The sequence below is a fragment of the Lytechinus variegatus genome, chromosome 6, assembly GCF_018143015.1.
Source record: "Lytechinus variegatus isolate NC3 chromosome 6, Lvar_3.0, whole genome shotgun sequence".
NCBI classification, from domain to species: Eukaryota; Metazoa; Echinodermata; class Echinoidea; order Temnopleuroida; family Toxopneustidae; genus Lytechinus; species Lytechinus variegatus.
The window spans coordinates 41465195-41478586 of NC_054745.1; the positions used below are offsets into that span (position 1 = coordinate 41465195).

Consider the following 13392-nt stretch of genomic DNA (forward strand, 5'->3'; position numbering starts at 1 on the left):
TCACAAAATAGTCATATGTAAGTCCCGATCAGTATTGAAATGAGGAGACTGATGACACCAAACAAACGATATATTTTTTTATCATATGAAATATAAAAGAATCTTATTTTCTCTTCATTGTTCTGTGAAAATGAGTTATATTCATCCCTGTGTGTATGGTATTACCATTTTTATAACAGCTTATGGTTTAGTAAAGCAAAAGTAAACATAAGAGATATTGAGTGACTGACATCATCGACTCTCTCATATGTATTTCATGTCACTGAGTTGTGCATATACTTCTAACTGCATTGTAAAAATATAGGCAAGTACGTAAAATACCGTAACCCTCTAATATTACTTCTGATTTTGAAGAAATGTTTAGTATAATGCTTTTTAAATTTTTTCTCTATTGATTTACTATTTTTTTCTTGGGTGGGCTTGACCTTAAAAAAAAACAATCATCATACCCCTGACAACAATTAAAAACATGCATGTTGCTGTGTTTTCGTTGGCATCAGTTGCTGTATAAGAAAGGGTAGTTATTCCCAGTGGAAAGGTGCCGCCATTTCTTCCATTCCCCATGAATGCGAGACCAACGTTTTGATCCGAGTTATCCATCACAGTAGGTTCTTCCCATGAGACTGTAGCAAAATTCTGACCAGGATCCGTGCTAACAGACTGTGTAAGTGGGCAATCGTTTATTACAGGCTCTTCGTTATCTGATGAAAAAAATAAAAAGACAAACCATTTTGAAACATAACAAGGTTCGTTGAGCCAAATCAGAGACATCCCGTAATTATTTTGGTCTTAAATGTACTGAACTTATCCGAGATGAGATAATTAGGTACACGAAGGAATTCATGTTTTGGAGCTATGAAAGGCTGTGGGGTTGACAACAGAAAAATTGTCTGATTTATTATGACGTAAAGACAGAGCGGAGGTCGGGCTGATTAACCAGCCACCTTTAAGATATCGGGCCGCGATCGCTACAAAATATTTGTCGCGCGCAGTACCCGTTTACAAAATCAATCTTTAGGATCAAACTATTCAAAATATCAAAACATTGGTTAATTCCTTAATGAATTTCGGTTCGTTGAATCATATAACGATGTATATTAATGAATCTAAAGATTAGAGATTATTATCATTATCATTATCACTTAAATGATTGTTCTTGTCATCATTATTATTACTTCCTTTCGCGTGGTTAAAAACGAATAGTGCACATTATTACATTGCGTAATGACGATTTTCGTTTAGTATTAAAGGGTAGTGACAAATTAAGTATACGGAATGGCGTGAAGTGGATGGAGTTTGCACTCGGACTTGGTGTACCACTCATTAGTGCAAAATAGGTTCTGTACAATACGAAATGAATTTGGACGCCATTACATTTCATCGAGACAAAACTCATAACTGGAGGTTAAATATAATTTTCTTGTAGGAAATTATACTGCGTTGTGACGGAATGTATTTTGTATGAATAAAAACTAATTTTTGTGTACGGATTGAACTGAATTCTGTTATTTCCTAGCGGAATGACGTTAATTCGATGGACTTTCCAATCGCACCCTTTGCACCCCTTAAGAAAAAAACGTCTTTTCTTTTCTGCTTGCGAACTAATTACGCATTAATCATCAGTACATCCTACGAATACATATATATATTCATTCAGTCATATTTTTAGAGATTCAAACGACAATTAAAATGAGACACACTTATGCTGACATCATTAACTATTGTATTTTAATGAAAACATACACAAACCTGAGAAGTACGATAATTTTTTTTCTCAGATAACAGATATAAAGCGGCCAAGTTCACTTTTCTCTCAATTAGTAATATAATAGAACATCCGGAGGGATTGCGAATGGCAGATAAAGCATCGACGTTATTCACATACACTCTGCAACATAGATCTATCAATAGAAAGCATTTGCTATGAGAAGTACGAAGCATTCAATAAAACGCTTAATGTATTGAAATGTCTGTTAACAGACAATGTACAGCTGAACATTTTTGTCAAAAATACGTGTGCCACAAGAGCAACAGACTTGTTGTGTGGGCTCGTCGGGGTCTAGTGGTTCTTACTCTCGCCTTTCAAACAGAGGGTCGTGGGTTTGAATCCTAGCCATGTCGTGTTTTCCTTCAGTGAGAAATTTATCCACATTGTGCTGTACTCGACCCAGGTGAGATGAATGGGGACCCGGCAGGATTAAATCATTGAATGCACCAAGCGCCTTTAGCAGCTGGAACTACAGACGGGGTAATATACAGTGCGTCCCAGAATAAACGAAACCGAGATTTAGCGATCATTTTTCATAACTTAATCATAAATAGAATAGACAAATTACCTACCAATTTAAAGCTGAGAATCTCCTCTTTCATCTGATATTACTTAGGTTATTTCTTATTCATGCATGAGTGAGCAAAAACAATTTGAAGAAAGGATACCAAAAACTCATTTGGCGGGGGGTATCTGGGTTTCAAAAGGAAAACCACATTTCTGAAAACTTCAATATCTGCTCTTTAATTTGGTGCCTAAATTACAGAAAATGGTCAAGAAATAAAAAAGTTCTGTCATTTGAAATAAGGCTTGTATTTCCATAATTTCATGAGATAAACGTGTTTTCACCGGTTTCCCAGAGAAGCTTTCGCTTGGTGAACAAAAGATTTAATGCATGGCTGATCGTCAACAAAACAGAGTGTCCAGTGAGTTTGAAAGCCAGCCTGGAGAACCTCTTCATTTTATGAAATTATTAAAATTCAAGCCTTATTTCAAATGACCAGAACTTTGTTATTTCTTGACCATTTTCTTAATTTAGGTGTCAAATTAAAGAGGAAAATAGTTACATTGCCAGTCCAATCGATGATTGATTATTCCCACTATGCTTTCGAAAGAAAGGCCTGATATTATTTGTTTAATAGCCCTCTTTAACATTGTGGATCTAGTCCTACTCTAGGTCTGCCTAGCATATTACTAGACAGTTTATGGAGAGGCGGCGCGCTGCTTCTACCCGACTGTACATAAGGAGAGGTCCGCTGTGCTGCGTTGGCCGTTGCTTCGGTGGTGCTCAAAATAGATACGCGCAGGTAAAACGTATGCTCTAAAACCTAGTATCAGATCTTGATTCACCTTGTTAGGTATGTTTATTTAATATTAAAGGATCCATTGTGAATGGCCGTTGAAATTGGATTTTCTGCATTGTAATCTAGACCCAATTCAACACTGTTGTTCATATTGTCGATAGGGTAATTTGGGCGAGAACTTATATTTTACTTTATTTACTTTTTTTGCGGATGATCGATATCTATGTCAAGCATGCACAATTCAAAGTTGAGAAGAAAAAAAATCGAGCATGAGCATGCGCATTTCTTCCCTTGAAAGTATGCCCAAAAACCTACGGAGCTACACAAAAACTATATCAAGTTTATTGCAGTGATGTGTTTTCCTATTGAAATTATACTTTATCACATGATCACGAAATGACCAATAATTAATGTAGAATACTCATGAATATTCACAAGAGGGATATAACAGATCATATACCAATCGAAACTTTATAAACTTGTAAACACAGCAATGCAAGCTTCATTCATGTTAATCAGCCGAGCATTGTGTTTGAGAATATCTCGAAATTCTCGGGCTGTGCACTAAGTTTTGTACGATTTTCATCGTATTCAAAATCATGGCATCAAATTACACCAGCAACTGCTTTCACTCGTGCGAAAGTAATTTTGTCATGACGCGGTGTAATTTCGTATACCAAATTTATTTCGTGCCACAGAAAATAAATTTCGTTGACACGATATGTAGTTGCGTCTATTATATTAATTTCGAATGGTACAAAAAAAAATTATTTTAACAAAATGTAATTTCGTATATGAAATGGCAAGCCAATGATCCGCCGCACAATTTAGTACTGCTGAAAGATATTTGTAGAAAATGATTGTACCGAAATAGTAATTTTGTAATCACAACTATTACAAATTCCGTTTTCCAACGATCAATGATTAAAAATGTTGTCTCGATTCGACTCGTGGTCGTTCTTTATCATCAAGGTCATTTGACATTTACCCTCTTCTTGAATCTTCTGTACATCGCTGTATTAAAATTCTCTGCTAATGATAATAATAACGTTTTATTTACTCCGGTTAGCGACTTCGATCATATGATTGTTCTTCCAGCGGGCCCTGCATAACATAATATGTTATTATTACCCTCCACAAGTCTAAATGCTGAGCGCCAAGCAAGAAGGCAGAAGGTTCAATTTTTATAAGTCATTGGTATGACTCGGCCGTGAATCGAACCCACGACCTTCCGTTCATGAGGTGGACGCTCTACCACTTTTAGTCAAAACACCCGGTCTAATTTCATGTTAGACTCCTGCCACCAACAACAATAATAGTTCTCTGAGTAACATTTCCCGAAATAATTTACAATATGATTTGAAAAGAACATGATGGTTATACCTATAACTGTTAGGCTGAACGTGCAGGTAGCTCTGTTTCCAGCGGCATCTTCAGCTGTATATGACAGAGAGGTAATTCCTTCAGGAAAGTTGTCAGGATTTGTCCAGGCGTTGACTTCATTGAATATCAGTGTTGCCCTCTGAGAATTGTCCGTTGCAAATGGTGTATCCCAAGATACTGTAGCGTAATCCCGACCTGTTTCCATTGCCACAGATATCGAAGAAGGGCAGTAATGTATAACAGGTTCCTCTTTATCTGTGGGGAAAAAACAAAACAACTATAAATACCCATGATTCTCAAAGATCTTGACCGGACCCACAGGTGAAATTAAAGAAATCATATACCATTTGAAAATGTATAAACTTCAAAACATAACAATTAAAAACTTCCTTCATTTTACGGATTAACAGCTGATCATTCTGCTTGTGATTATGTCGAAATTACTGGGCTGTTCACGAAAGTTTCGTGGACTTTTTTCTGTGCTCAAGATCCAAATTAGACCAGAAACGTTCTGATTTCATTAGTTTGTACACATAAACATGTGAGGCGCAAGTTTGCAATATGAAAGTCCGACTATTTCACACTATTCCGGACACAAAATTAGATTTTACTCATAATTATGAAAGGTATTTTGTAAATTTTGTACACAAAATTTATTTCGTGCCACACAAATCAAATTTGGTCGAGACAATAATGGAGTTGCGTCCATTCAATTAATTTCGTAAGGTAAAAAAAAAAGTATTCGGCTTTTTGGAAAAGCAGCTTTTTCGTATATAAAGTGGCACACCAAGTGTCCGAAGGACAATTTCGTCCAATTCACGCCATTCCATTATCAGAACTTTACTACCCTTACGAAAAACATTTTGTCAATACGCAACATTTTTGTAATTTTTCTAGATTTGCCAATTTTTGACAAAGACTTCTTGGATGTTTCTTAACATGAAGAGGATTGGACAATACATCTCTGTTTGTAATCTCCATACGCCGCTGTGCAAAATTTCCTACTAGAATCCCGCTAACATCAATAATTAAAGGCATATACATGTATAATATTTCTGTAATTAACATTTCCCAAAATAATTTATAATATACATTAAAGATAAAGAGAACATGATAGATTTACCTATAACTGATATGGTGAACATACAGGTAGCTGTATTTCCAGCTATATCTTCAGCTGTATAGGAAAGAGATGTGATTCCTTCAGGAAAGTTGTCAGCATTTGTCCAGGCGCTGGCTTCATTGAATGTCAGTGTCACGCTATTAGAATTGTCCGTTACATTTGGTGCAATCCAAGACACCGTAGCGTAATCCCTACCTGTTTCCATGAATACAGACATGGAAGGTGGGCAGCCATTTATAACAGGTTCCTCTTCATCTGTAAAAACAAAATCAACCAATTTCAACACCCATGAATCATTTACCAGACCAGACTAAAAAGTATAATAAACCAAACATGTACAAATCGAAAGCTTACAAACCTCTAAACACAGCAATGCAAACTACATTCATTCTACGGCTTAACAGTTTAGCATTCTGCTTGAGAATATCTCGAAATTATCGAGCATTCAATAAAACGCTTAATGTGTTGAAATGTCTGTTAACAGACAATGTACAGCTGAACGTTTTTGTCAAAAATACGTGTGCCACAAGAGCAACAGACTTGTTGTGTGGGTTCGTCGGGGTCTAGTGGTTCTTACTCTCGCCTTTCAAACAGAGGGTCGTGGGTTTGAATCCTAGCCGTGTCGTGTTTTCCTTCAGTGAGAAATTTATCCACATTGTGCTGTACTCGACCCAGGTGAGGTGAATGGGGACCCGGCAGGATTCAATCATTGAATGCACCAAGCGCCTTTAGCAGCTGGAGCTACAGACGGGGTAATATACAGTGCGTCCCAGAATAAACGAAACCGAGATTTAGCGATCATTTTTCATAACTTAATCATAAATAGAATAGACAAATTACCTACCAATTTAAAGCTGAGAATCTCCTCTTTCATTTGATATTACTTAGGTTATTTCTTATTCATGCATGAGTGAGCAAAAACAATTTGAAGAAAGGATACCAAAAACTCATTTGGCGGGGGGTATCTGGGTTTCAAAAAGAAAACCACATTTCTGAAAAGTTCAATATCTGCTCTTTAATTTGGTGCCTAAATTACAGAAAATGGTCAAGAAATAAAAAAGTTCTGGTCATTTGAAATAAGGCTTGTATTTCCATAATTTCATGAGATAAACGTGTTTTCACCGGTTTCCCAGAGAAGCTTTCGCTTGGTGAACAAAAGATTCAATGCATGGCTGATCGTCAACAAAACAGAGTGTCGAGTGAGTTTGAAAGCCAGCCTGGAGAACCTCTTCATTTTATGAAATTATTGAAATTCAAGCCTTATTTCAAATGACCAGAACTTTGTTATTTCTTGACCATTTTCTTAATTTAGGTGTCAAATTAAAGAGGAAAATAGTTACATTGCCAGTCCAATCGATGATTGATTATTCCCACTATGCTTTCGAAAGAAAGGCCTGATATTATTTGTTTAATAGCCCTCTTTAACATTGTGGATCTAGTCCTACTCTAGGTCTGCCTAGCATATTACTAGACAGTTTATGGAGAGGCGGCGCGCGGCTTCTACCCGACTGTACATAAGGAGAGGTCCGCTGTGCTGCGCTGGCCGTTGCTTCGGTGGTGCTCAAAATAGATACGCGCAGGTAAAACGTATGCTCTAAAACCTAGTATCAGATCTTGATTCACCTTGTTAGGTATGTTTATTTAATATTAAAGGATCCATTGTGAATGGCCGTTGAAATTGGATTTTCTGCATTGTAATCTAGACCCAATTCAACACTGTTGTTCATATTGTCGATAGGGTAATTTGGGCGAGAACTTATATTTTACTTTATTTACTTTTTTTGCGGATGATCGATATCTATGTCAAGCATGCACAATTCAAAGTTGAGAAGAAAAAAAATCGAGCATGAGCATGCGCATTTCTTCCCTTGAAAGTATGCCCAAAAACCTACGGAGCTACACAAAAACTATATCAAGTTTATTGCAGTGATGTGTTTTCCTATTGAAATTATACTTTATCACATGATCACGAAATGACCAATAATTAATGTAGAATACTCATGAATATTCACAAGAGGGATATAACAGATCATATACCAATCGAAACTTTATAAACTTGTAAACACAGCAATGCAAGCTTCATTCATGTTAATCAGCCGAGCATTGTGTTTGAGAATATCTCGAAATTCTCGGGCTGTGCACTAAGTTTTGTACGATTTTCATCGTATTCAAAATCATGGCATCAAATTACACCAGCAACTGCTTTCACTCGTGCGAAAGTAATTTTGTCATGACGCGGTGTAATTTCGTATACCAAATTTATTTCGTGCCACACAAAATAAATTTTGTTGACACGATATGTAGTTGCGTCTATTATATTAATTTCGAATGGTACAAAAAAAATTATTTTAACAAAATGTAATTTCGTATATGAAATGGCAAGCCAATGATCCGCCGCACAATTTAGTACTGCTGAAAGATATTTGTAGAAAATGATTGTACCGAAATAGTAATTTTGTAATCACAACAATTACATATTCCGTTTTCCAACGATCAATGATTAAAAATGTTGTCTCGATTCGACTCGTGGTCGTTCTTTATCATCAAGGTCATTTGACATTTACCCTCTTCTTGAATCTTCTGTACATCGCTGTATTAAAATTCTCTGCTAATGATAATAATAACGTTTTATTTACCCCGGTTAGCGACTTCGATCATATGATTGTTCTTCCAGCGGGCCCTGCATAACATAATATGTTATTATTACCCTCCACAAGTCTAAATGCTGAGCGCCAAGCAAGAAGGCAGAAGGTTCAATTTTTATAAGTCATTGGTATGACTCGGCCGTGAATCGAACCCACGACCTTCCGTTCATGAGGTGGACGCTCTACCACTTTTAGTCAAAACACCCGGTCTAATTTCATGTTAGACTCCTGCCACCAACAACAATAATAGTTCTCTGAGTAACATTTCCCGAAATAATTTACAATATGATTTGAAAAGAACATGATGGTTATACCTATAACTGTTAGGCTGAACGTGCAGGTAGCTCTGTTTCCAGCGGCATCTTCAGCTGTATATGACAGAGAGGTAATTCCTTCAGGAAAGTTGTCAGGATTTGTCCAGGCGTTGACTTCATTGAATATCAGTGTTGGCCTCTGAGAATTGTCCGTTGCAAATGGTGTATCCCAAGATACTGTAGCGTAATCCCGACCTGTTTCCATTGCCACAGATATCGAAGAAGGGCAGTTATGTATAACAGGTTCCTCTTTATCTGTGGGGAAAAAACAAAACAACTATAAATACCCATGATTCTCAAAGATCTTGACCGGACCCACAGGTGAAATTAAAGATATCATATACCATTTGAAAATGTATAAACTTCAAAACATAACAAAAAAGAACTTCCTTCATTTTACGGATTAACAGCTGATCATTCTGCTTGTGATTATCTCGAAATTACTGGGCTGTTCACGAAAGTTTCGTGGACTTTTTTCTGTGCTCAAGATCCAAATTAGACCAGAAACGTTCTGATTTCATTAGTTTGTACACATAAACATGTGAGGCGCAAGTTTGCAATATGAAAGTCCGACTATTTCACACCATTCCGGACACAAAATTAGATTTTACTCATAATTATGAAAGGTATTTTGTAAATTTTGTACACAAAATTTATTTCGTGCCACACAAAACAAATTTGGTCGAGACAATAATGGAGTTGCGTCCATTCAATTAATTTCGTAAGGTAAAAAAAAAAGTATTCGGCTTTTTGGAAAAGCAGCTTTTTCGTATATAAAGTGGCACACCAAGTGTCCGAAGGACAATTTCGTCCAATTCACGCCATTCCATTATCAGAACTTTACTACCCTTACGAAAAACATTTTGTCAATACGCAACATTTTGTCATTTTTCTAGATTTGCCAATTTTTGACAAAGACTTCTTGGATGTTTCTTAACATGAAGAGGATTGGACAATACATCTACTCTGTTTGTAATCTCCATACGCCGCTGTGCAAAATTTCCTACTAGAATCCCGCTAACATCAATAATTAAAGGCATATACATGTATAATATTTCTGTAATTAACATTTCCCAAAATAATTTATAATATACATTAAAGATAAAGAGAACATGATAGATTTACCTATAACTGATATGGTGAACATACAGGTAGCTGTATTTCCAGCTATATCTTCAGCTGTATAGGAAAGAGATGTGATTCCTTCAGGAAAGTTGTCAGCATTTGTCCAGGCGCTGGCTTCATTGAATGTCAGTGTCACGCTATTAGAATTGTCCGTTACATTTGGTGCAATCCAAGACACCGTAGCGTAATCCCTACCTGTTTCCATGAATACAGACATGGAAGGTGGGCAGCCATTTATAACAGGTTCCTCTTCATCTGTAAAATCAAAATCAACCAATTTCAACACCCATGAATCATTTACCAGACCAGACTAAAAAGTATAATAAACCAAACATGTACAAATCGAAAGCTTACAAACCTCTAAACACAGCAATGCAAACTACATTCATTCTACGGCTTAACAGTTGAGCATTCTGCTTGAGAATATCTCGAAATTATCGGGCTGTGCACGTAAGTTTCGTACGCATTTCACTGGGCTCAAGTTGAACTGCATTTTTGTTTTCACATGAGACGCACTTACGCTGACGTCATCTAATCTATGATATATTTTTGTATGGAAACATACACGAATCTGAGAAGTTCGAGTAATTTGTCCCATATATCAGATACAAAGCGGCGAAGTTTATTTTACACTCAACTAGTACTCTAAAAAGCGAAGTGTTGGGAAATGGTGAATAAAGTATTGACGGTATTTTCATACACTCTACAATATAGATTAACGATATAGAGTTTTTGCTCTCACACGTATGGAGGATTCAATAAAACATAAAATTTGTTTAATCCCTGGTATAGGGGTCTACCTGCACTCCCCCAATGAGATAAATCGGGGGAAAAGATTTGCGGTTCACAGTAATACTTTTCGATCTTATTTTTGCCTCCCAGGCACAGGTGACGAGTAGCAAATAACAGAAATAACAATATTGAATATATTATTTACAAAACACATATATATGTATAAATTATTCACACAAGAACTTTTTTTCAGAGATTATTTGTTTTTAGGTAATATACATATATATATACAGTACACTAGTATTTGCACTCTTCCAACATCATTAGTTCTAGTATTTGCCATATATCTTGCGGATGGAGTTGTTTCTAATATTGCTTGGCTGAAAATTTTATAAAGTAGGGCCCGAAGAAAAAATTGATTGTTTGGTGATATTGTTTGCCATGATTCACATCTATCTTTTCTCATATTATAAGGACGGTCTTTGAGTAAACAAAAGAGCAATATAACACTACATATATGCGTTAACCGATTATGCATGAAATTGTTCATAAAAACCCATATCAAATATTTTTCTTCAATATCTACAATATTTAGATCATAAAATAAAGGAGCAAAGTAAGCATGACCATTTTGCATTATTATTCTAGCCATCCTTTATTAAAGTAATATTATAGGGTATAGGGTTGTCTTGCATGTCCTAACCCAAACTTCCACACCATAAACGAGTTGGATATCATTGTTAAGATTCTCTTTGATGCATAATTCCGCAATCTATAGGGTATGGCATTTTTATTATTATATTTTGTTTTGCCTTGCACATTGGATACAATTTTAATCTGTTATTTTCATGCAAGGATTTTTGTCGATACATATACAAAGCAATAATGTTGATTCTACACAGTCTAATCATGTGTCGTTCATTGACAATTGTCCTGATATTAAAACATATTTTCGTCTATTATCAAAGAACATATATTTAGTTTAGTAACATTGACTTTTAATTTATTGGGATGAATCATGCTGCTTTATTCTTAGATTAGGAATGATTTTTTTTACACATGACCCCTACCTGCTTCGGCCACAAATAATAAATGATAATAAAACAAACAACCGGAATCGGCAAAATAAAATGCAAATGGTTCGAGTTGAAAATTAAATGTTGAAATTTAATCCGTCCGAATATCCAAGAATAATATTTGAACTTACTGTGAACCCTGACTCACAGAAATAAGAATTATGCAAAATGTTCTTTTCCAAAACACACACACCAAATAAAAAATGATAATAATTCAAAAGAAAACCCACACTGAAACGATGAATCTACATGTCTAGATACATATACATAACATCTAGAAAAATCTCGTGAACAAACCTCCTTTTTAGATGCATACATGTACATTTCCGTAGTTGATTTTCATCGGATCAATCGCAACACTTAAGTAAGGCCTGGTCACACCGCCCGAGCGTTGTTGGAGCGGTCGTGGAGCGGAGAGAAAAAAATCATCACCGCTCGCTACCTTTCACCATTTTTGATTTCGATTGTTTTGGGGTATTTTCGATTTTTTTTCTCGATTTTTCCCCAAATTTTGTGAGCGAAATTCGACCCTCTCTCCCTACCGCTCCACGACCGCTCCAACAACGCTCGAGCGTTTTTACCAGGCCTTAAGAAAAACAAAATATGGACCCTAATTCAAGGTATTTACCTATAATGGATATAGTGAACGTGCAAGTTTCTCTATTCCCTGATGGGTCTTCGGCTGTGTAAGAAAGAGGGGTGAGCCCGATGGGAAACAAGCCAGAATTACTCCAGGTGTGTTCCTCGTTAAAAGTCAGTGTAACTTCATTTGAATTATCAGTTGCGTTTGGTGCATTCCACGACACAGTAGCATACATTGTCCCATCCTCCGTGGGTACAGTCATGGATGGCGGGCAACCAGTAATAACCGGATCCTCAGTGTCTGGGGGAAAATTATGATGTGTTGATTATCATCCAAACTATTACATGCATGTAACGATAACAAGGATAGTTCCCTATGACAAGGTGATGGTGATTATGATGATAGGACTTCAAACGGCAACACAAATAGCCATTATCTGGATAACAAGTAGAACAAAAACAATACCTGATTGTATTATATATAAACAAATTAATTGGACTTACATGTATATTCATCATGCTCACGACACACACTAAACACGACCGGATATTACCCGATTTATTGTAACAAATCTCATTTTGCATTCAATTCGAACGGTCCAAGAAATAGAATGACTACATTTGTACTTCGCCATAATGCTAGGAATATTAAGATCATGATTCCGATTTGCTGCAAGACATGTGGTCGGAATAAAGTTAAAATCGTTTTTGTAGCAGCCGACAATGACGCCATAACGATTTGGATTTGAAATTTATACCTTACAGGGAAGCTCGGTTGGGTTTTTTTGCATATAAATGCGTATTTGAGATCTGAGGTCGCTCAGTGAAAAGGACATGCTACTTTGTTTTAATTACAATACCATTTTATGAATATTTTTTTATTCAACATTTTACTAGAAATCTATTTATTCAGCGCGTCCCAGAAAATAAATATCCCTCTGACATTGGACTGAATTCACTAAAAAAATATGAAGGTATTCTTCATCAAATGTACAGGATTACAAAAGCCATGTTATCGGTCTCGCTTAAGTGGTTTTGAACGCACACTCTGTTACGTAACAGTGGTGCATTTCGGCCCATTCCAAGTTTGCAACATTGCTCTATTACCCCCATTGACCTAAGCATGACCGCCTTTTCTACATCCAGGATCTGAGCTGGGACATTTAGCTAATCTGTCCAGGCTCATCAAATCATAACATTGAGCATTTTCTGAAGGGCATGAAACATAAAGAAAAGGGTTTTTTTGGTCGATGGGGGAATTGGTGTAAAAACAACGAAAGAAAATTTGAATAATGGAAGAGAAATAAAAGTTGCATGATAAAGGAAAAAATAGTAGAGTA

At 36.2% G+C, this 13392-nt stretch overlaps 1 protein-coding gene across 1 annotated transcript in view; it reads right to left on the reverse strand.

The window, feature by feature from the left end:
* Positions 1–13392, reverse strand: part of LOC121417832 (hyalin-like) — a 70957-nt gene that overhangs the window by 18747 nt on the left and 38818 nt on the right. Inside the window, exons 9-14 of the mRNA XM_041611564.1 lie at positions 12099–12353; positions 9663–9917; positions 8538–8792; positions 5579–5833; positions 4456–4710; positions 450–701 (exon numbers count right to left, since the gene is read on the reverse strand). Coding sequence (XP_041467498.1) covers positions 450–701; positions 4456–4710; positions 5579–5833; positions 8538–8792; positions 9663–9917; positions 12099–12353 — 1527 coding nt within the window. The remainder of the gene's footprint in view (positions 1–449; positions 702–4455; positions 4711–5578; positions 5834–8537; positions 8793–9662; positions 9918–12098; positions 12354–13392) is intronic.